Below are 26,424 nucleotides of genomic sequence, written 5' to 3'. Positions count from 1 at the left end.
TGACTAGTGCGCATGCGTGGCTAAACCATAAGCTTCCGGTGTAATGTCATCGCGAAAAAAGAGGCATTGTTTACAAAGTGCCTCCACAGTATTTAACATTGTATAGTATAAGACCAAAGTTCCTGTATTTTGAAAAAGAGTAAGGTAAATTTGTAAATTTGTAAAAAGACTGTATATGGAAATTAAAACGCTCAATTTTATAAATTAACTTACATTCGATAAGTGATAACAGATTTAATGAAATTTAAATGCTCAGTTTAACAAATTGGATTACGTTTGATAAGTGCAACAGAATAACGTGGAGATAACGTAGTGAAATAATTTAATTTAATGAAATAACGTGTTTTTATTAATAAACTTTACATATGTAAAACAAAACACCACAGATGAATAGGGTTAAAAATGTACTAATAAAAATGTATTATAAATATGAAATGCTATTTTAAATATGCACATTATGAATGATACATTTCCAGAAGAGAAATCTGAACATGGGATAAAACTAGGTTCAAAATTCTTGTTTTATTTTGCTAAATGTTTGTTTAGAGGGGATTGTGGACATTTTGAATCACTCTATAAATCAGAAACTGTTAACAGCCAGTAAAAAAAATACAATTATATATATATATATATATATATATATATATATATATATATATATAATGTATTGTGTAAGTATTGTAATTGAAATTTACAGAAGCAAAAAGATGAAGTATAATAATGTAAATAAACACTTGATGTGAGTTTTGGATGTTCCCTTCCACTAGTCTGAAAGATTAAGAGTTATGGTACCAAAATTGTCTAAAATCTCAAAAATTGCAAGACATTTTAATATTTTTCAAGCACAACATTTTAAAGAATGAATTATTTGATTTTATTTGTTATATAAAAATACAATTTAATATAATCTTGAAATATTTTTTCTCTGTCAATGCTTTAAATGAATCTTTAAGTAAGATCATTTCCAATCCAGTACATTTCTGTTCATGATAACATGCTAAAATAATACAGTTTTGCTGTACAAAAATATTGTAGTTATCTGTGGCACTTCCATACACTGACCAATCATGTTTCTTTTTCAGGTATTTAAAGCAGGAGTCCCAAGAAGAATGGACACTGCGGATGTTAGCAGGTTTCTCTGTAAGCCCTGATGTCATTTTCAGAGTCTTCTGCAGCAAATTCACCCCAACGGCAGTCCGAAAGCTAAAGCAGGACTTGAAAGTGTTAGCTAGTATTGGGCCACAGTCTTTCAGAGATGGAAAAACTGAACAGACTAGACTCCGAAAAACTGCATAACCAGCCATACTCCTCTCTGGAAACACAGGTGCCCTGACAGCAGTACAGGAGCATTTGCAGTGAGGGCGGCTGAGACTGGACTCATGTCCTCTAGTGGTAACATAGTAGCATCACAGCTATCAGCTGAACAGAAAATGACACCTGCTTTACAGGAGCAGTCTGACATGGACATGAGGTTCCTGATACCCTATGAATTTGAACATTTTCCCTTGTTTTGTTTTTCTCACACATTTGCTTTTTTTACTCTTATTTACAAAGTCTAAACTAAAAAGCATAAATTTAAAAAAGACTAAATCAGTGGGACAAATCAATTTATTTCTCAAACAAACAGTTCTGTTCCAAATATACAGAGCAAAAATAAAAGATACAAAGTCAGAATTGCTGTATACTTTATGTACAGAGCTTCACAACTAATATGTACATTGATTATGCACAGCAAGAAAAAAAAGTGTAACATCTCTTATAAATAAAATCAGTCACAATGGAAATCATTTAGATTTATATTTCATTTGTACTGCATCTGTTATTATTATTATTATTATTACCCCAAGCATGGAAAGCAATTCAATTTAGTACATTAAGTAATTTAAGGGGCATAATTGCTCTTATTTTGTTGTATAGGATGTTCACACATATAATTTGTCAACTGATATAATAATACATTTGTCAAAGCTCATGTTATGAACTGTGTTAATTCTTTCTTAAATGAGAGTGTTCTGTTGTTTTAGGATAATTGAAGATGAGATCTACATTTCATTGGAAGGCACAAGCTATGCCTCCATGCTAGGCACTTAAATCAAAATATATACTAGGATTTTTATACCTATTAAACACTATGTAACTTATAATCTGAGTCTTTGCAATGGAGATTGTCTTCCTTTGGGAAAATATGAGACTTTTGTTTGGGTATGTATAAATAAACGATTACGAGAAATTTTGAAAATGCCTGATATTTAGATACACACTTAACAGAAAACTCACTGCATCAGAAAACAAACATCTATTCAAACAGGAAGTACCAACGGAAAGGTGCTTAATTGCTCTATTGCATTTGAATAGTCAAAATTAAGTCACATGGTCAGAGACTCCAGACCACTGGAACTGTTATCACCTCACTGAAATTTGCTGCACACACATGAAAATAATTAACACAATTGTCACACAAACACTTGGTCAGGTTTTAGGCATTTCTGTGTGGAAAGTAATAAAAAAAAACAAATTACCTTTTCTGCTTGATAATTTTCCTGCTTGATAATTTTCCTGCTTTTAAAACAACTAAAAAAACAGCACAAATGTTGAAAGCTACGAAATTTGATTCGGGGAAAATGGGCACATACTACTACTGTTTTCTATTTTACAAGCATTTGATTCATTTCTTAGCTCATAAAAATATTTATTAAAAATTTTTTCCTGACCATTACAGAAATTAAGTGTGACAGTACATTAAAAATTGGTTGTGTAATATGTAAAAATGATCTCCACGTTCTACAGTTATTTATCCAAATAACAAACTCCTATTTTAGGAAACTCACAGGCTACAACATAGCTAACCAGTTTAAGGTGAACAATGTTCATAAATCCTAAATTATAAATATTTTCCCTTTTTGTGCACCTGAATCTATTGCCTGTTTCTCAGCATTGTATTGCTATGTCCATTTAATGCACCTGATTACTTACAGCAAAGTGGACACTGACAGCAGTTATGAACACATTCTATTGATAAACACAGTCAGGCTTCAGAAGCACAGTATTTAAACATGGGATGCTTGCATCACATGCGTGTGATATGATTCATTGTTTCCTGGTGCTGAATGAAATTTCTGCTGAAATGAACCATTTCAAAATCTGATATCACAATGAGGATTAACAATACCTCTAGATTTTACATAAGGACATCTGTACATGAAAGAAAGCAAGTATTTTACAAGCACCCCACTTACAGTATCATCAAACAAGAGGTTTGATCCTTAAAATCACGCCCAGAAGACCCCAGTGACAAAAGCAAAAATTTAATTTTAAACACTTCTTCACTGCTTTCAGCAGTGTTACATTCACAAAATGCTTGTATCATAGTTACAGCTTCCTATTGGTGGTGAAGCAATCAGGATCCTTTCCCATTGGTCGAGAAACAAGGAAGTGCATGATGTTAGCTGGTAGATTAAGTCTGAGAAAGATGACAGCTGGTTTGTGCTTTAGGAGGATAGAGACAGCAGCACTAAGAAAACGTAGCTTCTTCTGCTCACCTAATGGTGTTTACTCAAGTAGATCCTGCCAAACACATTCATTTAGAAAGATAAATACAACTATTTGAAACATGAAAGTAGATAACCACCACGCCTCATTTTACAGGACATGTCCTGGTCGGGATCTCTCAATTGCATAAAATATTCACGTTTAGGCCTTTTTTTTTCCACTATTTTTTCATTCTTGCTGAAGGTAAAAGTAGCTTGACCAATAGCGTGCAGGCATTACACATATCAACCATCATATGAAATCAACCATTTGTGGCAGTAAGCAATGCAAATACACATACATATAATGTATGAGTGACTGTAGAGAGAATATGAACAGTAAAACAAAGCCCCAAAAATTATAAATCCTAGCCAGGACATGTTCAGGGAAAAAGGGGGTGTATGGTCAGCTTGTAAATAATTAAGACAAACGTTTAGGTGAATTGATTAGTGTGAGACGGTCAGAATCTGTACCTCGTCTGAGTCATCATGGAAATCATTCTTGGGTGCTCCAGCAACATCTGTGTCCAGTGGTTCATCTATGCCATTGGCTTCCACATTATGTTGTAAGACAGAGTATCTGTGTACAAAAAACCTGAAAAATATAGAGAGAGCAAGGCCAAATGCTTATTATATTTGACATAATTAAATATATTCTATATGAAACACTTAAGCCCCTTTCACACTGCACGTCGAACCCGGCATATTGCCGGAACATTGCCGGGTCGCTTTCTGTGTGAAAGCAAACACATCCCGGGATTGATTCCGGCATTGAACCCGGATCAGGGACCTAGTAACATTGCCGGGTTCAAACTGGGACGAGTGCTGTATGAACAAAAGCCAGATCTAATGCCGTGTCGAAGTAATGACGCGCGTTATCGCATGACTCTTTTACCGGCTGTTTTGAAGGAAGATCAACGTTCGCGACGAAAAAATATGTGCAAACTGTAATGAAGCAGAGATCAGTTAGTTCCTCACTTTCCACGCTGACACCGAGATCGTTCGCTTGCTTCAGTGAAGGTATAACGTGCTTAGCATTTTCGACTCGTACATAACACATCACGTCCCTGATGTCACGTGTTGTTACGAGATCTTTACGGGTAGTGTGTGAAAGCACGCACATATCCCGGGTAATCACTGGCAGTGTGAAAGTGCAAAGTCTAGCGACCTGGGAACAATTGCCAGAACATTTTACCCGTGTATTTGCCAGAATGGCAGTGTGAAAGGGGCTTTAAAGTATTTGAAGAATAGACTGACCTTCCACCACAGACGTACTTCTTCACAAACAGAACCCCAAACACTACACCGGTCAACAGGAGGATTATGAGGATTGTAACGATAGGGGCAGTGTGTGAGGAAGATTTATCCATCTGTGAGTTACAGAGATACAAGTTAAATACAGGTACATCAGTGTAAACTCATCTGTTTATCAAATGCATCTTATATTGAACAATTCATCAAGTTTCACCTTTTCAAATTTTTTTGTTTGTCTGGATCTTCTAGTAAAAACAACTTATTTCTGGTCAAGTATGCCAGACTGAACCCCATCCACTTAGTACACATTACAACAAGCTCGTATTGTTAGATTAGTATCCTGGCCACTCTTTTGAATTCAATGACCGTGAATGAGGGCTGGGGCTGTTGAACTCCAAAAGTACAAAAAGCACCATAAAAGTATTATAAAATTATATTACAAATATATTATAAAATTTAAGGAAATTCTTTAAAAAATAAACTTTTGGGTGAACTGTTCATTTAACAGTTCGTCCCCTTGGAATTATAAGGTTCTATCTGACATTTGTGTCAAAATTGAGTTATTAACATATTCTTATTCTGTGACAACTTCTTTACATTATGTGATGGTTTTTTTGAAGTTGTGTACATTTTGGGACTTTTTATTGAAAAAACAAAAAGGTTCTATCTACTATGGAATGATATTGCAGACATTATTCAAAAGGAATCGCAAATTGTATTTGCAATTGCATTTTCAATTTGTGGACGCATAAAATGTGACATAAGTGACATAAGTTCCGTATCAGTTACAAATTATCATTACTTACCTATAAGGCCCTATATGGTTTAGCTCCAGCGTACCTAACTAGCCTTCTACCACGTTACAACCCATCACGCACCCTAAGGTCACAAAACGCTGGACTTTTGGTGGTTCCTAGGATAGCAAAGTCCACTAAAGGAGGTAGAGCTTTCTCACATTTGGCTCCCAAACTCTGGAATAGCCTTCCTGATAATGTTCGGGGTTCAGACACACTCTCTCTGTTTAAATCTAGATTAAAAACACATCTCTTTCGCCAAGCATTCGAATAATGTATCTTTTTAATTGTGAGTGTAGTTGCATCTGATCAAAGGTGCATTTTTATTCATTAGCTTGGGTTAAACTAATTTTACTTTGTTGGATCAGCAGCTATGCTAATGATGTCTGTATTTTGTTTCTATGTTTCGCCAACTAGGATTTAAACAAGCTCCAGTCTGGATCCAGAACACCTGAGAAGAGATGATGCTGACCCTCAGAGGACCCCAGATGATGCTAACCTTGAATCAACAAACAGAACTAACAATTATTGCTAAATGTGTGACTGAATCATATAATAACTTAATTAATAATATTGATAGTTCATCGTCTAGCTGACTACGTCTTGTATTATTATTATTATTTTTATTTTTTCTAAAATCCTGTCAAATGTGCACAAACTACTAGCTACTACTAAATATTGTAGAAACATAATTTTCTGTAAAGTTGCTTTGTAACGATTTATTTTGTAAAAAGCGCTATACAAATAAACTTGAATTGAATTGAATTGAATAATCCAAACGCAAATGCAAATCGCGCATTACCGTTTGCATTTTCGTTTAAGCGAACGCACAGTGTCTGCCAAATTTAAAATGGAAATGCAAAGTCCAATATCTTACAAGCTGTGAGCCTGTCACATTTAAATAGCAATATTAATTACACATTTGCCTTTGCACTCTCTCTGCACTGTGCATGTAAACTGCCAAAACTCAAATGGAATCGCAATTCCTTTTGCATTTGAATTTCCAATGTCTACACGGAAACCTGTCAATCAAGTGACAGGGGTGGGGCCATTTTATTTGGCGTGTTTGCATTGGGAAGTGACGTCACTCACAGTCGACGGTAATAAATAATTATTCATTAATTAGTGTGGACTTTGTCATCTAAATTCTTAATAACCAATAAGGTTAAGGATGTGTCTTAAAAATTACTTCATCTTTTCTATCATGTGAAGCTTTACTTAAAAATGATGTTTCCTGATATTGACACTTTCTGTTCTTTTTGTGGCGCTGAACACAAATCCATTTCTCATCTCTTCTGGGAATGCACATATACAAGTCTGTTCTGGAAGAATTTTTGTATTCTGAATGATTAAAATATACAGCAAGTTAAATGCATTCTCACCAGCAGCTGAGGCTCCAGCAGGTCGCTAATACATCTCTTGCTCAGGTCAATCACCTTTCTTTCTGGTTTTTCCCCTCCTTCACATTTATCACCTGGAATCTTTCGGTACCTATTAAAAAAAGAACAACTATGAAACAATCTGCATGTTGCTTCAAGAGCTCTACTAATGAGTCAGAGAAAAGATGACAGAATTAAATAAAATATCTCAACTGTCTACTGACTAATGCTAGGATTGAGCATCAATCCTCAAGCAACGGAGAACAATAAAGAGGGCATTACCCATGGGTCTGTAGCTGTTCCTTTTTCCCATGGATGCAGATCTCCAAATCGTGGCCTTTGAGATCATCCTGTTCAATACATTCTGAGCTGTTCTCTTTACGGTAATATCCAAAGTCACTAAGGAGGAGGGTAGAGAATATCTGACATTTTTGAAAACTTTGATGTCTTCATTTAGAATTTATAACAATAGGTCTAAACTGATAATCCTTTTAACATGACAAATGACTGTAAATGACTAAGGCATGGCAAATATATCATTTTAAATAATATACATACATAAAAAACAACATTGAAATTACATGGTGTTCACTACTAAAACTGAGACGAAAATTACTGATTTAAAAACTCTTTAAAAAAAAAAAAGTAAAATAAATGTAAAAAGCAAAATTAGTTGAAACGAATGAACAAATAAAAAAAATAACAAATGAAAGAATTAACATTAAAAGACAAATCTTTGTTTAATAATAATCAAGACTTCACATTACAGTTAAGTCATCTGATGTGTGTCTGTATGAGATGAGAGTAGAAAACTTGCAGATGGTGATAAAGAATATGATGCATGTTGATTTGATAATTGCACTGAAAATGCGTCCAAAAGTGTTGTCATAAAATTTCAAACTAAAACTGAATTACTAAAAAAAAACTTTGGTTCCAACTCACCATAGGAAGTCATCCAGTGTACACTTGCATGGCGTGGGCTTCTTTGTGACTATGTAATCTCTGCCAATCCAACACACCGAGTCCTTTTTCAGACGCTGGAAATGTTCCTTATAACCCAGCATACAACCATCGTCTGGGTCGCTGATGTCATCAGAGTGTGCCAGCCACTCAGTGTAATCACTCTTCGTGCCTTGGAAGCAGAGAGAAAGATTCGATTGTGCTTAACTGAATTATTTAAGTGCAACATGCCTTTGATTTTATGTGGTCCAAACAGAACTGGTCACTCACAGTCACGTGTCAGCAGGTCTTTAAAGTCAATGGTGTAAGTTACCCAGTTGCTGATCAGAGCATCTTCATAACCCCATAGACTGACATTCACTGAGCGGGCACCAGGCTCTGAGGCCAGCCCTGTGAAAAGGAACGGCGTCTGGGTGAACTTATAAACATGCCAGCATTGCCCCTCATCAGTGGAGAACCTGAGAGACACACAAGCAGACAGTTTTACCAGATATACATTGCATATTATTAGCTTGACATGGAAAACTGACCATATAAAAGCCAATCGTAGCATCTCAGAACCTCAGGAAGGGAGGCAGGGTTATTTTAGCTAACCAAAATAAATAAATGAATAAATATATATATATATATATATATATATATATATATATATATATATATATACTAAAATCCGACACCAAAATGACATAGAAGTGAGGATGCTCACTTAATCTCGGAGATGGGTTTGACTTCACTGTGCTCCACGGCCACCAGCAGGCCTCCTGAGTCTAGGATGGCGTAATGGTGCGGCCCCTTCAGCGCCTGCAGCCAGGTGTAACCTCCATCATCAGACACGTACACATCAGGAGTCAACATTGAGATTGCGTCACCTACACTGCCTGAAAAAGGGTGTGGGATAGTTCAAAGTTTCATTATATTAAAGCAGAGACGTCCTGACCTAATAAGCTATATAAGAAGTATATATATAAATGGTGCAGACTGCAGAGAAGGGGAAAAGAAGGTGAACAAGATAAGGGTATGTGATGAATATTGAAAATATACTGTTGAAATGGCTTTTGCTGCATCGTGCTGCAAGTGTTTTGGAGACACGCTGTGCCAGAGAAACAACTGTATGAACATGAACAGTATTGTTGTCTTAAGACTCTTCAAAATATGCGAATAATTCATATCAGAATAATTATCAGAATGGTATCGATTTTTAGAATGCATATATTATCTTACTTTCCATCGACCAGTTTTAAACACTGCGCTGGGCTTTTGCTGTGTAAAAATCAGGTCAGATTTTCTCATTGATGTGAACAAAGCATTAGACGTGCCGAACAAAAAATGCAAGTTCACTCTGACAGAAGGTGGAGCTTTAGGAATAGCAGAACTGTTACCATGGTTAACCCTCTACACAAAGCAGTGCAATTTCCGACACCTGCTTGTTTGTCATGGAGGTCAAAAAAAGTCAAACAGTATTTAAATGTTTTCAAGATAAGGGTCCTGAATGGAAGCAGCCACGCAGATGTTTTAATCACTCTGCTGTTTATCAAATAACAACTATTTAAATATAGCATATCTTTATACAAACATTTATTTAGACTTATACATTTTTGCATTTTTAAAGTTTTAAATAATTGTTAAAAGTGCTTAAGTAAATATATCTTCATATTTATGTATTGAAATATAAACACTCAAAAGATGATTAAGCCAGTTTGTTAGTTTTTGTAAAAATAAAATACAACAGGGTTATTATAGTTAACTCAAATAACAAAAAATATATTAAAATTTTTTACTTGAAATAAAATATTAAAATGTTAACTGAAATAAAATACTTATACTGTTTTACTTTAGCTAGTTGACAATGCAACATTTGCCATTTTCAATTTTGTTTATCTTGATGTCCTAAAATAATTAACACTAAAACTGAAATAAAATTAAATAACCATAAAGAAAATCAACAATAATACAACTAATATAAACAACAAAAACAAACAATGAAACCACTAAAACATTACAATGAAAATGAGGGCAGAAAAAAATCCATATAAAAAACTATAAAAGCACATGAATGATACTAAAATAACATTGCTTTACAATAAAGGGAAGTCGTTGGGAAGTCGTGGCCTAATGGTTAGAGTGTTGGACTCCCAACCGAAGGGTTGTGAGTTCTAGTCTCGGGCCGGACGGAATTGTGGGTGGGGTTAGTGCATGTACAGTTCTCTCTCCACCTTCAATACCACGACTTAGGTGCCCTTGAGCAAGGCATCGAACCCCCAACTGCTCCCCGGGCGCCGCTGCTCCGGGTGTGTGCTCACAGTGTGTGTGTGTTTGTTCACTGCTCTGTGTGTGTGCATTTCGGATGGGTTAAATGCAGAGCACAAATTCTGAGTATGGGTCACCATACTTGGCTGAATGTCACTTCATTATCACTAAAGTGTCAGTGTAAGATGTAAACTATGGGGTGGTTATTGGGGGCCCCTCTTTTGAAACTCTGCTTAGGGCTCCCAAAATATTAGGGCCGGCCCTGTATGAAAGTCATTGTTTTGCAATTATGTTGCAATTCTATTTTGTTCAAGGCAAGTTATTATTACTGCCAATTAAATTAATACACTCAAATAAAATATTTCAATTTGTCACAGAACGGAATTGGACTTTAGTCTGTTTCTAATAGTGTGTGTACATTACCATGAGCCAATATAAGTCCCACAGCATTGGGTTCACTCAGAGGGAGCATGGGAACATTCAGCTTCTTGGAAGTGCTGTATGAGGCATGAATATGCAGACTACACTGCAAAGGAGGAAGACAACACATGGTAAGTTAAAAAAAGGAAGTCTTCTCAAGCTGCCAAATTATAACAACTTCTTTAAAATGGTTCTTACCATTTCTGGATCTTTGGCTGTAGAATCGCACTTGCTGTTTTCTGGTTTCTTCAAAGGAACCCATTCTCCACCCTGATCAAATGATATTACAGTCTGTACTGAGCCATCTGTAGCAGAAAAGAGAAATCGAATGAAACATAAAACATTTCAGAATTTGGTCATATGAACTAACTGATTTTAATTTAATCTATTATCCATTTATGTAATTATATATACACTACTGTTGAAAGCTTAGGAGTCAGATTTTTAAAAGAAATTAATACTGTCAACCTTTTCTTACAGATAAAATAATACCACAAATGTTGCCTTTGTTGTATTATTTAAGCCCCTTTCACACTGCCATTCCGGCAAATACAGGGGTAAAGTGTTCCTGCAATTGTTTCCTGGTCGCTAGATTTTGCACTTTCACACTGCCAGTGATTACCCGGGATATGTGCGTGCTTTCACACACAACCCTTGAAGATCCCGTAACGACACGTGACATCAGCGCGTGACGTGTAATGTACGAGTCGACAACGCTAGGCATGATATACTTTCAATGAAGCAAATGTTCACGGCCTCAGCGCGGAAAGTGAGGAACTAACTGATCTCTGCTTCATTACAGTTTGCACATACAGTATTGTTCAAAATAATAGCAGTACAATGTGACTAACCAGAATAATCAAGGTTTTTCGTATATTTTTTTATTGCTACGTGGCAAACAAGTTACCAGTAGGTTCAGTAGATTCTCAGAAAACAAATGAGACCCAGCATTCATGATATGCACGCTCTTAAGGCTGTGCAATTGGGCAATTAGTTGAATTAGTTGAAAGGGGTGTGTTCAAAAAAATAGCAGTGTGGCATTCAATCACTGAGGTCATCAATTTTGTGAAGAAACAGGTGTGAATCAGGTGGCCCCTATTTAAGGATGAAGCCAACACTTGTTGAACATGCATTTGAAAGCTGAGGAAAATGGGTCGTTCAAGACATTGTTCAGAAGAACAGCGTACTTTGATTAAAAAGTTGATTAGAGAGGGGAAAACATATAAAGAGGTGCAAAAAATGATAGGCTGTTCAGCTAAAATGATCTCCAATGCCTTAAAATGGAGAGCAAAACCAGAGAGATGTGGAAGAAAACGGAAGACAACCATCAAAATGGATAGAAGAATAACCAGAATGGCAAAGGCTCAGCCAATGATCACCTCCAGGATGATCAAAGACAGTCTGGAGTTACCTGTAAGTACTGTGACAGTTAGAAGACGTCTGTGTGAAGCTAATCTATTTTCAAGAATCCCCCGCAAAGTCCCTCTGTTAAAAAAAAGGCATTTGCAGAAGAGGTTACAATTTGCCAAAGAACACATCAACTGGCCTAAAGAGAAATGGAGGAACATTTTGTGGACTGATGAGAGTAAAATTGTTCTTTTTGGGTCCAAGGGCCACAGGCAGTTTGTGAGACGACCCCCAAACTCTGAATTCAAGCCACAGTACACAGTGAAGACTGTGAAGCATGGAGGTGCAAGCATCATGATATGGGCATGTTTTTCCTACTATGGTGTTGGGCCTATTTATCGCATACCAGGGATCATGGATCAGTTTGCATATGTTAAAATACTTGAAGAGGTCATGTTGCCCTATGCTGAAGAGGACATGCCCTTGAAATGGTTGTTTCAACAAGACAATGACCCAAAACACACTAGTAAACGGGCAAAGTCTTGGTTCCAAACCAACAAAATTAATGTTATGGAGTGGCCAGCCCAATCTCCAGACCTTAATCCAATTGAGAACTTGTGGGGTGATATCAAAAATGCTGTTTCTGAAGCAAAACCAAGAAATGTGAATGAATTGTGGAATGTTGTTAAAGAATCATGGAGTGGAATAACAGCTGAGAGGTGCCACAAGTTGGTTGACTCCATGCCACACAGATGTCAAGCAGTTTTAAAAAACTGTGGTCATACAACTAAATATTAGTTTAGTGATTCACAGGATTGCTAAATCCCAGAAAAAAAAAAATGTTTGTACAAAATAGTTTTGAGTTTGTACAGTCAAAGGTAGACACTGCTATTTTTTTGAACACACCCCTTTCAACTAATTGCCCAATTGCACAGCCTTAAGAGCGTGCATATCATGAATGCTGGGTCTCATTTGTTTTCTGACAATCTACTGAACCTACTGGTAACTTGTTTGCCACGTAGCAATAAAAAATATACTAAAAACCTTGATTATTCTGGTTAGTCACATTGTACTGCTATTATTTTGAACAATACTGTATGTTTTCGTTGCGAACGTTGATCTTCCTTCAAAACAGCCGGTAAAAGAGTCGCGCGATATCTCTGGGTCCCCTCAGATCACACTCAACCTCCTCTCTCTCCAGTGAGCAGCAGTGTGCCGTTCGAGTGTGCTATCAAATGTACCACTCACGTACCCTCTGCTCAAATGCAAATCACTGTTGCACACACTCAGACCCCGCTTCGGACAGGCCACGAGACGTCTTGGCCGGGTCCCTGCATTTCTCTTCACTGCCGCACTGCGTGTACGAGTATACTTGTAATGTATCCGGGAGCCTGGCTAGCGCTGCCCAGTCTGTCTCGTTGCCTCATTCAGATCATCAGAATCAGCTATGTGATTTAGTTTGAGAGAGTAGGGCATTCACATTCTCAACTACCAAAATGACTTAAATCCTTCCTAGCACCCCTCTATACCCTCTCAGGAATCATCTCTAGTCCTTAACGCACTACAGCAGGGCCCATTTGAGCCTTTGCCATCAGTTGAGCTGATGTTTTTTATCAATGAAGACTCCACTCCTTCTTGCACTGTCCTCCATCAAGAGGGTTGGGGACCTGCATGCATTTGAATTCAACGAATCTTGCCTATTGAGTTTGGGGCCGCTGACTCCCAGGTAATCCTGAGGCCCCGGCATGGCTATGTGCCCCAGAGGCGGCAGACCCAGCCATAGCTTTGCTTTGTCCCATATGAGCTTTGAGATGGTACATAGACTAGAAACAAAGCTTCAGGACCTCAGGTGCTCCTTGTTCGTTTTGTAGACCAGCAGAAGGGGAATGCCATCACTAAGCAGATGATGGCCCATTGGATAGTGGATGCCATCACCCTGGCTTATCAGGCACAGGATGTGCCCTGCGCCTCAGGTTGCGAGCCCACTTGACTAGAAGTGTTGCTTCCTCCTGGGCGCTGGCCCATGGCTCCTTGCCAACACGTTTGCTAGATTCTACAGCCTTCGTGTGGAGACGGTATCCTCCGGTGTTCTAACCTCAAATGGTTAGAAGCACTGAGAGGCCCCGATTTAGTGTCAGCTTGCTAAAACCACTCCAGAGAGTCTGTACTGTAGACCCTGTCGAGCTCCTCCAACCCCCTGGACAGCCAGACGGGGCAGAGCATCCGGCGCCAGGCCCTCACCTGATGAATCCTTGAGAAACGGTAGAGGGCTGGGTTCCATATGTAGAGACCTAAGCGAAACCTGAGTATCCATTGTGCTCACTGCCTCATTATAATAGTGCTGCAATCAGCGGCAGCTGGATGCAGTCATCACATGCCAATGTGCATTGGCTCGTTTAGTTTACACTTAGGGTTACATACTGTACATAACAGAGACGTTACCCAACATGTGAACGAAGTGTGATCTGAATGCAGGGAAATACATGTAACTGAATCGTCGCAATTTAGAAATGAGATTGCATTAATGTATACATCAGGATTGTGATTTTTTTCTAATAATCCTATTGATAATAATAAGAAATGTTTATTAGTAATGGCTGCTGAAAATTCTACTTTGCCACAGCGTTGATACAGTTTACTAAAATTAAAACTATATAATATGAATATTTTTGTCACTAATGGAACTAATTAAATATTATAAAAAATATAATAGTATCTCAGGGATACAAAAAGTACAAAATCTTACCAACCACAAACTTTTGAACGGTAGTGTATGCCATTTTAAATATGTATATCCAAGGTTAAATTTAGAAAGTAAACAGCAAGTTATTATTTTGGAACTGCTTATATCCATATTGATTTAAAGTATACTAAGTGATACAGTCCCCATGGAGCAATCGGATATTAAATACACACACAGACTATAAGCATATGCCTGTCTTGTGTAGGATGTAGTCATACCCTCTGCCATTATGCTAGTAGTGAAGACTCCTCTGAGGGAAGTGACGTTTGTGAAGTCTGTCTCGCCCCCAGGGGTCGTATACAGATGGCGTTCTAGAGACTTGGAATAAACAGTGCCTCTGTCATCTGATACATAGATGGTGCCAAACCCATCGTCTGAAAAAAAAAACACAATAGAGTTAAAAGACACAGAAACACGGAGGTCTATCAAGTAGCACAAATCAATTGGATATTGCAATATATCACTGGTTAACCAATAAAAGTTTTCACAGTAAGTGACATATTTGTGTAGCACCACAGATTATATTATTATGGTTTATACAATAGGAAATAATACATTGTAAAAACATGTTTTATGGTTATGGTAAATAAAAAGCAAACACCCACCTCCTGGTTCGTCCACATGCATGAAGACCATTTCATCATTGGCTGCGAGTATAGAATAAAACTGCTCTTGACCGACAGAAGGAAGTTGTGCCATGTTCCATGTCTCACCTTTGTCTACCGATACATGTATTGCCCGTACAGGGTCCTAAAGAACATGCACAGTTAACATGTCACATTTAGGACTTTATATATTCACACACAAAACTCAGATGGACCCTCAAACACCTCTGATGCTGACGGCATTATGTTTCCTGATCCATTCATAACTGATGCGAACAGGAATCGTCCACCGATCCCAAAAGAGTAGATCCTCTCAGCAACTGTTTTCATATTAACACCGAAGTCAACTGACTTCTTCAGTACCAGCATCCCTCTATCATCTAAAAAAAAAAAATTCAAACATTGAAAAAACATTACCACAGGAATATATGGTTTTATGAGTTGCTGATACCGCATGGGCCACAGTGGTAATAACACAAGGTTTGCTGACTCAAATCCATTGTGGGATGCTAAAACCTAATTCAAAAAGCTTCTAACAACTCTTAATCTAAACAATATTAAAGAGCTCTTGAGCAACACCACTCACAGTATGCTGCATCATCCCCTCGGACACTGATGCAGCTTGCAAAAAAGCACACCAGCTCTTTGGCAAAAAAAAAAGAAGCGTAGAAGTGTGCACTTTCACTCAGCTGGGCTCAAAAATAAAGATAGGCGCTGACAGGTCCAGTGTGAGAGAGTACTGGGACAGTTGACAGGGCTGTCATTACAGTATTGTCACAACTGTCACATTTGTCAAACAAGTGCTAGTGTTTATATGTATTTCAAACTAAAACATATGGTTTTCAACCAATTGCGGTTACAAATTTGGATAAAAATCTCAAGAAAGACTTGTGATAAACCTACGTTGCTGCAATTAATATATTTTTTTGCACAATTTCTGGATTATGTGTTTATGAATTGATAGCTGTGAAATTTTCAGCTATTATTGCAAGTAATAAAAATTTACTCAAGTTAGAATAACTACATTTCAATGCAGTAACTAATGCATAAGGACGTAAAAACTAAATAAACATAAAATCGATATACACACACTCATGTTCCCACACCTTGGATCAACAAAGCTATAAATATTACTCACAGCAAGATCCTTTAGTGTTGGTGGAGAAGAACAGAGTATCCATTGCCCTGTGGAAAAAAGGAAGAGAGAATTTATCCGTGGCATTCAACTCAAGAAACCTTATAAAATAACAGCAGTCAGATCAGTCATTTGTTTGTGGAATAAAAACTACAAACATGCTGCACATTAAAATGTGAAGAAAGGAGACATAGTTTGTGACAATCAACACACAAGCCATATTTTTGCTTTATAAATAACATCTGAACAGTGCAACAAGAAGCTGGTTACATAGCGATTGATTCTCCATTAAAATTCATGGCATTGTTGTAACAGAATAGCTGGGATTGTCTGAGATCATATGGCGTATTGTTAAGACAAGACTTAAGGGAGTGACTCATGTCGAGGAGTCATCAGGTTGCCAAACTGTTGGAATATTACCAACAAAGGTGTTATAGTGAACTAAAACTAAAATATGAAATAAAATCAGCATTAACTTAAAATTTTTATCTTTTTTACTTTTATTTCAGTTAGTTGCCAAAGCAACATTTTCATGTAGCTTGATGCACAAAAAGAACTATAAATAAAACTGAAATAAAAAATAATAAAACCTGTATACACAAATTAAAAAACTAAACCATAACAGTAAATATGACAAAAACACAACCAAATTACTAAATATTTAATCAAAATTAAGTGGAAAATACAAAAATAGTAATATAATTAGTAGAACTAATTAAAGAAAAAGCATTTCTAAACATTTCTAAAATTAAAATGTAGGTGGGCCATTCCATGCAATACATTTTCTTATATTGGGTAAAATATTAATTGTATTATTTTTTTAAGATAGAAATTATATTATTTAATTTTCTTTTATTACAATTTATTGGTTTGAGCAGCTGTTGCCATTTTACCTTGTTCCTGGTTACTATGTAAAATCTAAAATTAAAAACGGGATTTTTTTTAAATAAAAGTGCATCTTTCATTTTTCACCTTTCTCTAATCAAAACTATTACTTATAATAATTTCATAGGTTTCTTCTCAGTATCGTTTTTCATAAGTATCATTTAGCTGTCCTCAGTATCTTTTTCTATTCTGGTACTCTTTCAATGACTTCATTCTCCAGGAAGTGACACCATTTGAAAACAGCACAAACATCACTTTAGCACCAGATTTGGATGAATTCTGAGATGTTTTGTTGCATCACAATAAAATGATCTCAAGCCCCCTGAAGAAAAATTCCAATCACTCACTTTATAGCACTTTATTTGCATTCTGTTAATTTTCTTCCCATTGCATAAACAATCATATTATAATTAATAAAGCTGATGATGTGTTCAAGCTAAACCAGTCCATTTCTGAAACTTTACACTCATATTGATGCTTCCTTAAATGATGTTATAATTTAAATATGAATATCTTCATTTAAAAGAAACAGCATAACCGAAATGAATCCGGTTTTTGGTGTGGCTTTTTTTGCTTCTGAAGTCATGCGTGACCTTTGTATCTGCTTTTCACGTTTAGTGCAAGATAAAATCGGACTGATCTGACCCAATTTACTACTGTTGTTTTGAACCAAACCTTTAAAAAAGGTGGGATAGTTTTTATAAAAAAAACTAGGTTTCCAGGAAGGCTGCAGGGACCACTGAGAATGAAACTAACCTGAAGTCAGGAATACTCAGAGGAGGTATACAGTATACTCCTATATAAATACTAAAAAGTTCCCAAACAGATCTGGCAGCCTTGGTCAAACATTAAATCCGCAAATTAATACTTCGCCTCACTGAACTTCCTTGTTAATACAACTACTTCCCTGTTAAATTCTATAAATAAAAGACTGTTGAATGAACGTAAAAAATAAAATAAAATAAAAAACGGAAGAATTGAACTGAAGTTTGATGTAGCAGTTTATCTGGAGCAGGCAAGCTTCCTCGGACATTTGAAAGCGGAGCCGTATGGAAAAACAAGGTGACTCAGCAGAGAATGTCTCGTGTTGCTGCCATGGTGCCCATATTTGCATGTTTGTGTTTTTGTGTGTCCTCGATGTGCAGCCGTGAAAAGAAAGATCCAGAACACTGGTCAAAACATAAAAACAACATAGGCCCAAATATATAAAGTCACTCCACCCTGAACCCCTCGCATGTTCACAAACAAAAAACCCACTCCTGAATTGGTTTTAACAATCATAAAAAGCCTACCATTTGACCACACACACCATCTCATGGATTTTCGCCCATGTTGCACCAAAGTCTTTGGAGATCCAGAGTTCTCGCTGAAACAACAGTAATAAGTTGATACTATGTGATTTATCATGATATTATGCAGCGCTTGAAAGGCATAAAAGAGGAATAAAGCGCTATGAACGTATATCTTCTTGTTTTTATACTTGAGGAGGAAATGATAGCAAATATTTACAATGAGGATATTTAATAGGCCATCATGTCATTCAGATAAGCACAAAACAAGAACTCTTATCAGTTCAGGAAGCCCAACATGTGTTGATGATAGTTTTGAACTTCACTATGAGATAAACTAAGGACTTAAATGCAATATGTAGTCATAATGCATACTTTCTGGAATAAGTGTACAAATTTATTCAAATTAAATTCTTAAACAGATCAAATGGCTCTTACTAACTTTCCATTCAACGCCAAAAATGTCAATCTATAAGGAAATAGTACAAATGTTTTAAAGGCTCTCACCTTGGCGCTGATGGCGACAAGCACATCTGAGTTTTGAGGGTTGTACGATATCTGCATTAGTGGTTGGAAATGCAGTTCTGTGTGGATGAAACTCTTGCCAAAATCTCTCGAACGGAAAATTCTGGCACCACTGCCTCCGGAAGCATCTCCCGTGAGGATCACCTAAGGGAAAAAGTATCAGGGCTTTAAGTGCTGTCACAAATCTGTGCAATTGCATTGAGTATTGAAACATCAGCAAAGAACAGAAAGTCCAGCTGGTCTATTTTTACTGCGATTGACATGCTGCGTTTAAGTATCTACATGCCAAGTCAGTTTGAGAAACAGCTTTAACATAACAGCTTCCCAGCTCTTGTGGGCTTATGAGAAGTTACTGAAACACTGGACTTCTGACACGTCAGGTGGCCCACCTTGCCAGAGTTTTCCGGACCAATAGCGATCCCATAGTCAGTGCTGATGAAGGTGTTGTTGATAAGTTCTGTGACATCCTCAAAGGACTTTCCATAGTTTTCACTTCACAAAGAGTGGAGGATTGAGAAAGAAATTAAGTAAAGCGAATACTTCATTGATATTACGAAAACAAAAACACGATTAAAACCAGCACTCACCTCCTGTACAGTTTAGACTGACCGAATCTCAGGAAGACTAGTGGCATCTGAAATGTTGTCAGGGCCAGCACAACCTAAGATTTAGACATGAAGACAGTTATTTACCCGGACACAAATCTTCATAAAATTTAAGGGGAAACTTCTCATTCTTTCAGCCCAGGATTAAACTGCATAAATTCTAGGACGCACTGCTACTAACCATTTAAATGATTGGGGTCTGTAATATTTTTATAATCATTTTTTTTTTTTTTTTTTACAAAATTTGCACTTTTATTCAGTAAGGACGCAGCTGAACAAAAATGACAGAAAGGACATTCATTCATTAGAACTTTCTTTAGAAAGAATCCCGAAAAAAGCATCAGGATTTCCATAAAAATAAAAAACAGCACAACGGTTTTCAACATGATGATAATAAGATTTTTTCTCCTGAGCAGCAGATCAGCATATCAGAATGATTTCTGAAGGATCATGCGACACTGAGGACTGGAGTAATGATGCTGGAAATTCAGCTTTATCTTCACAGGAATTCATTACATTTTAAAATATATTAAATCAGAAAACATTATATCTTGGTGAGCATAAGAGACTTCTTTCAAAAACAAAATATCTTACAGATGGTAAGTGTATGTATGATTTTTATTGCAGTAATGGGCAGAACAGCCATAGGCAGAGTAGAAATAAGGACTTCTTGACATGGCCTTGAATGTGCACTGGGATATGAAAGAAGGTCAAACTGGTTAAGAGTTTGCATTTGGCCATAATGACAGTTGTGTTTATTTTTCTTTGTGAGCCTTGTGAACAGCCAAAGGTTTTTGCACAGATAATCTACACTGTTTAAATTTAAACCTAAAGCTAAAAAGTCCTCATCTAACCTTGAATGAAACTTTCATTATGTTGGAAGGTTCTTCTGGGCGACTTCATCTTGGAACGGGAAGCATATGATAGAGTGTGTAATTAATCAAAGCAAAACTCACCCCAGTTCCATCTCCCACCCAGGCCAGAGACACAGATCCACTGATATCTGGAAAGGTCCACTGAAAGAAACACATTTTATTAATTAAGTTCATCATCCTGGAACTTTTTTTTTAAACACACACAGTCACATATAATTAGGGTTTTATTGCATTTCCTAGAAAGCCAAAAGATCAGCCTATGCAAAACACATGCTAGCCATAAACAAAACACTCAATCAGAAACCTAGCAACTACACTCACAGCGACTAGAGGCGAAACTCAAAATAGTGCCATGAAGACTGGTCTGACAAATACATTGTGAAACTCAACATGACATATCATAACGGTGTTACATTTTCATCATCTGTTTGGTTTAGATACTGTAAGTGGCTCTCAACTTTTTTGACTCGAAGGCCCTCCAATGTAAATATTATTTGAAGATAATATGTCCTTGGTATTTCTGCTGTAATTATGACAAACTTTTAGAAACTAGGGGTGTTTATATATTAAATTAATTTTACCTTAAACACAATTTGACTTGTGATTCTATAAGATTTCAATAAAATCAATAGTTATGGAGGAGGAAAACAAAACATTTATATATATATTTTATATATATATATATATATATATATATATATATATATATATATATATATATATATATATATATATATATATATATATATATATATATGATTAAACTTCCAACCACTTTTTGAAAGTGGGCCCCAGATCTATTGTTTAACTGTCAAAGCAAATGTGAGTCCCGTGAAAATCTGACCGTCTCTCCTATCATTTCTCTTGCTGAAACCTAGAGTACACCTTGAAAGAATGAAGAAGACGACTAAAATACTTTCACTTTCTTGCCCTGGGCTTCATCTGAGACCCTTTAAATAACAGTTAAATCTTCTAATCCCATCTAGTGTTTCTGAACCCAGTCTAGAATTGAACATAAATCCACACACTATATAAAGATAGCGTATAATCTTAAAACAGTTTAAAACTGATTATTTTCTGTTGATAAACAGCTGTGGGAGATCCTGTATCCACTTGTAAACAAAAGATAACCATGATAACAGAAAGACAAACCACAGTGGCACGGTTTAAAAAAGGTTAACACGTCTTTGAATAATGAGCAGAGGATGTTTATCTGAGGGTTGGTGAGGTAGAGAGGAGATGATGAAGGTTCACCAAAACTTCAAACACCTCAACTGTTTCAGCTCTTCTGACAAGAAGCAATCAAAATGATTTTGGAGAAAAGGAAGTCATTTTACATTGCAATGGCTAGTGTGAGTGCTATTCACTGTTCCATTTCATAATATTAACACTTCCTTATATTGTAAAGTATATGGTTTATTTACGTGCATTAAAAAGGCCTAACTGGTTGAAAATATAAGATCATTAAACAGGTTGTCATACCAGTTGAGCTGGTTCTACAACTTATGTAGGTCAAACAACACCTATTTGTCAACCAGGAACAATCATTGACATTTCACTGTTATAAAAACAGAAATGAAAATGTATTCTTATGGCTATGACCGTTGCCATAGAAAACCTAAGAATAATACAATCTTATGCTTCTTCATACCACTCAAACAGTACTTTCGTTTTGTAAATGTTCTAGTAAAACAGAACATTTGAATTATTAATCACATTTGACATTATTTACATTTCTGTTTATCACAAAAGTACTTTTACAATAAATTTGAATACGTTTGAGCTAAAACATAATGTGACAAGGGCTGTTTAAAATCTAGTGAGCTATAAATAACATTTAAACATGTATTCTTTAGAAACAGGTATCTGTCACTAGAACTATTTTTACTGTTATTAGCCCTTATTCTTTGTATACGATTACATAAATTACTTAATTTTCATTTGATACCAGTCATCATAGTAAAATAAAAAAGATATTAGTCATCACTGACTAACTAGCAATTAAGTGTTAGCAACATAAAAACATGTTTGGTTTTGAAGTATAAATATCTGAACGGGTTTCCAAAAGAACTCTCGGTTAGGACGCACATATGCCGTCAAAAATGGTGTCTAGTAGTTAGGGTTAGGAGAGGATCCCTAGGTTTCGTGACAAAGCCGAGGGGTTACATCAGTGCTTCCAGGGAACTTACGTTGTGCGTATTGCTAGTTAACTTGGTCTCAAATCCATGCAACCCATTACAGGAGTCTGATCCACCATCTGCGCTTCTTTTCTGGATGTGACGGCGGACCCGAGAAGTATCTGCATAAGATCCCGTCCCGATCAGACTTCTGGCGGCTACGGGAGACTTCAAATACACCCGGTGTGCGTGATAAGATATTGGTTCCTCAAGGAAATCTCCACCAAATGCCATGGGCAAGAATAAAAGTGCAATAAAGTATCCTCGGCCTCTCATTTTTCTCCTTCGATGTATTTACAACAAGACTGTTTTGCTGTTTAAGTACGCATTAATTCCTCCGTGTCTCCCTCCTGAGCGGCTGCTGACGATATCAACAAAAACAGACTGTGACAGCGAAAGGTCCCTACTGCTCATGTTATTAGCGCTGCCTCCTAAGAGCACATCAACGCCCTTTTTATTTGCGCTAGACAATTTCCAAGATTGCAACAAAACAAAAACTCAGACAAACCGATTTGCTCTAACAGAACGTATCCTTATATCGTGTTAAATACTTCCACACACACACACACACACAAAAATTGAATAAATAAATAAATAAATGATGATGAAAAGAATGCACCTTGCAGAGTCTGCACCTGACTGGCTGCAGCGACTGGTGCGATTTTCTGATTGGTCCGTGGCTGCACATACAGTTTCTGTGAGCCCGTGCGGTCAAGTTAGTTTGACACGTCACATTTCAGAGTACAGTAACATGTTTAAACCTTTTTATACAGTCCATGGTTTAAACACGAGTTTTACGTTTCAAACGTAAAATTATCTTCGATTAAATATCAATATAACGGCTATAAATTCATAATGTCAGTATTCTTTTGACTTATATAAAATGCAAAAGGTAGGCTAAACTGTAAAGATAAGATATGCAATTCTTTTTGTTAGATTATTCGAATAATCTTTTTATTGACAATATATACAGTTCTCAGACAATGCGACCAAATCCATGCATGCATGATCCTCCTCATTTAAATGGCTGCCCAAACTTTCTTTTACATTTTAAAAGTCTAATAACAAACTGCACACTTGCTCTATGCTAATTATATGTATACCAGCAAAATAATTTCGTGTCTCTAAACAATAGCAAGTACATGAATCTTATTGTCAACTTTCTCAGTGAGATCACAGTGGAAAATGTAGTGTCCTCCAATGTACATCGTGTAAGATAGAAGCATTTGTTGGTGCGCTTCACAGTTCAGCCTACATCATTTTGCATTATCATCAAAGTCTCTGTGACTCATATCATAATAGAATAATGTAGTGCATCTTCCACCAGATTCTAACCATTTTATTGTTATATTGCGCCAACAAGATTTTTCACAGTTTCTGATGACACATGGGAACTTGTAAAATATGATCAGCTGTTTGTTTTTAACCCTGTCCTTTAAAAATGTTTATCAATTTAGATTTCTGCAAGCAATGTGTTAAAGGCAAATAACATTTCACATACATTCTTACAATGTATTTATGTACCAAATCATATAATTTTCAATTAGGCCTATATTATTACTGTATTTTGTGTGTGTCCATATGATTATGGCAAGACCTGGGATGGAATAGCCTATCCCATGATCACAAACCATTTGACATAGAAAAAAGACGTCCATCATTTGCCTGTAATTCTGATCTAGTCATGCTTATTCTAGACCTGCACTGCTGGCAGAGAGCCACATGCTTCCCATTCATACTCATCCTGTCTCTTCTGTTAGCAAGTAACATTTTGCTATTCATTAAATAAGCAAAGTATGGACATCATTGCTTCTGTAACATCAGCCCAACGTGACTGCAGTAATGCCTTTTTAATTTTGCAGTGCACTCTGAATGGGTGGAAAAACCTGACATACGAGTAAAGATGGTGTGACCTGAATTCCTCAGTAATGACTGTATAAGGTCCATTGAGAGCTAGGAACTTTTCAAAGGTGAGATGAAAGAACCCTCCAATGTCAGACTGTTCTTTTTCACCAGTTGTGAATTTAAGGTCAACTGACACACGTTTATATGACCTTGTTACTTCAGCAACATGTGTGGTGTCAAACCAAATTTAAATATTTAAAAATGCTTAAAAAATATATTTACTAATAGCAAGGAGAATGTATATAAACACTGGAGTGGGGACAGGTTTAAAAAGCCAAAGGGGAAAAAAAATCTTATTTATAATGTTGATTAATGTAATATTAAAACTAATATGTAAAAAAAAAAAAGTCTGTAATAACAAATATTAAAATATGATATCGGCCATTCATTGCAAAAGCCAGATTTAGACGTAATAACAAAGTCCCTTTGGTCTTTGGTAATAAGGAACATTCTGTGACAATGACAATGAGCCGCCTCTGGTGAAAACTACATCTAGGTAAGAGCGTCCTCTTGTGTTCAAATCACACCAACGCAGAATGATCTAAACACGTTTAACCCTCTGTCATTTGTCTTCGGTCATTTTTCACCGAACATTTTTAGATTTTGACATTTAAAAAAAATCGTAGCTTCATCGGAATGTCACTTCGTGACTTTTGTTGCATTAGAAATGTGAGCACAAAAAAAATAAAAAAATAAAAAAATAATGGAAATGAAAAAAAAGTCACACTTGGCTCCTTCACTGTCAGAAATAATACTTAAGAAATGAATGAGAAATACAAAAAAGTGGTACAAACTACAAATCAGGCACTCTGTAGAAAAAAAGTGCTCAGCAATGAAGGGGTGACACTCTAAATTATAACTTTCTTTTATCTTGTTTGGTGGGTGTGTCAAAAATGTCACGCAATATTAAAGAGACAGCTCGCACAATGTAATTAACATGACACTAAATTCACAAGAGCAAGTACATTGTTCGCACTTTTATTTAAATTGAAGGCAAAATAACTAAAATAATAAGAGCACAAGTATAGATCTAGAACTTCTTTAAGTCGGACTAAATATCATTTAGTAAATGCAATGTCTTCTGGTCCATATCCTTGTTCTAGACACTGATTAATGTAACACAAATACTATGCATATATATATATATATATATATATATATATATATATATATATATATATATATTTGTCATTGTATTGTGGAGTGACACTTTCATAAACTTTTCTATACTTCTGATTATATAATGGTAAATATTACAATATAGCACAACAACAGTGATCAACAATAATGATAAGCTTAATACTCACAATAAAAAACAATAAGGTCATATAGATCATAACACAGTCTCGCAGGTAAGTGGATTATCTTTCACTTGAAATGTTTGTGTTTTCATCCTGAAATGCGAGGTAAAGGTTGCATCACAATAATTAGGAACCGTTTCCTCGTTTCCACAGATCACTTCACTCGATTAAGATGGTCTCTTTTATTCTGGACGGCAAGGGCAGTGACTGTAACGTATTTTGCAGTATTAAACACGTATTTATACCGATTTTATCAGGTTCCGAGAATTTTTCAAAAAGAACACAAATAATGTCCTTCTCAGCTGCCATAGTTTAAACTCTTGCGTCATCAGAAAAGGCCGTTTCCGTAACAGGCAGTTTATGTTCAACCATCAAAACAGTGTGGCGGTTAGATTGACCGTGCTTTTCGACCGTCCTGACCGCAGTGTGCTAGCATCTTGTTGGAGTAGTC

The 26,424-nt window shown here is 36.3% G+C and overlaps 1 protein-coding gene and 1 long non-coding RNA gene across 2 annotated transcripts; one reads left to right on the top strand and one right to left on the bottom strand.

The window, feature by feature from the left end:
• The first annotated feature begins 21 nt into the window (after positions 1–21).
• Positions 22–1,972, top strand: LOC128018648 (uncharacterized). Its single transcript, XR_008184932.1, has 2 exons — positions 22–144; positions 1,083–1,972. It is a non-coding gene; the product is annotated as an uncharacterized LOC128018648 (long non-coding RNA).
• On the bottom strand, positions 1,591–23,346 carry LOC128018647 (sortilin-like). Its single transcript, XM_052604286.1, has 20 exons — positions 22,780–23,346; positions 20,672–20,731; positions 19,698–19,771; positions 19,500–19,602; positions 19,093–19,254; positions 18,589–18,662; positions 16,415–16,461; positions 15,502–15,656; positions 15,277–15,421; positions 14,890–15,045; positions 10,780–10,886; positions 10,585–10,687; positions 8,621–8,792; positions 8,185–8,372; positions 7,897–8,086; positions 7,237–7,353; positions 6,958–7,066; positions 4,785–4,897; positions 4,002–4,122; positions 1,591–3,564 (listed from the first exon to the last, which is right to left on the bottom strand). Exons 1-20 carry the CDS (start codon positions 23,041–23,043, stop codon positions 3,550–3,552), a joined length of 2,475 nt encoding a protein of 824 aa, XP_052460246.1. The 5' UTR covers positions 23,044–23,346; the 3' UTR covers positions 1,591–3,549.
• Between the last annotated feature and the right edge of the window lie 3,078 nt (positions 23,347–26,424).

The sequence above is a fragment of the Carassius gibelio genome, chromosome A8 (assembly GCF_023724105.1).
Source record: "Carassius gibelio isolate Cgi1373 ecotype wild population from Czech Republic chromosome A8, carGib1.2-hapl.c, whole genome shotgun sequence".
Taxonomy (NCBI): domain Eukaryota; kingdom Metazoa; phylum Chordata; class Actinopteri; order Cypriniformes; family Cyprinidae; genus Carassius; species Carassius gibelio.
Note: the sequence above shows the minus strand (reverse complement) of the source record. Positions and strands in the feature narration are given on the sequence as shown.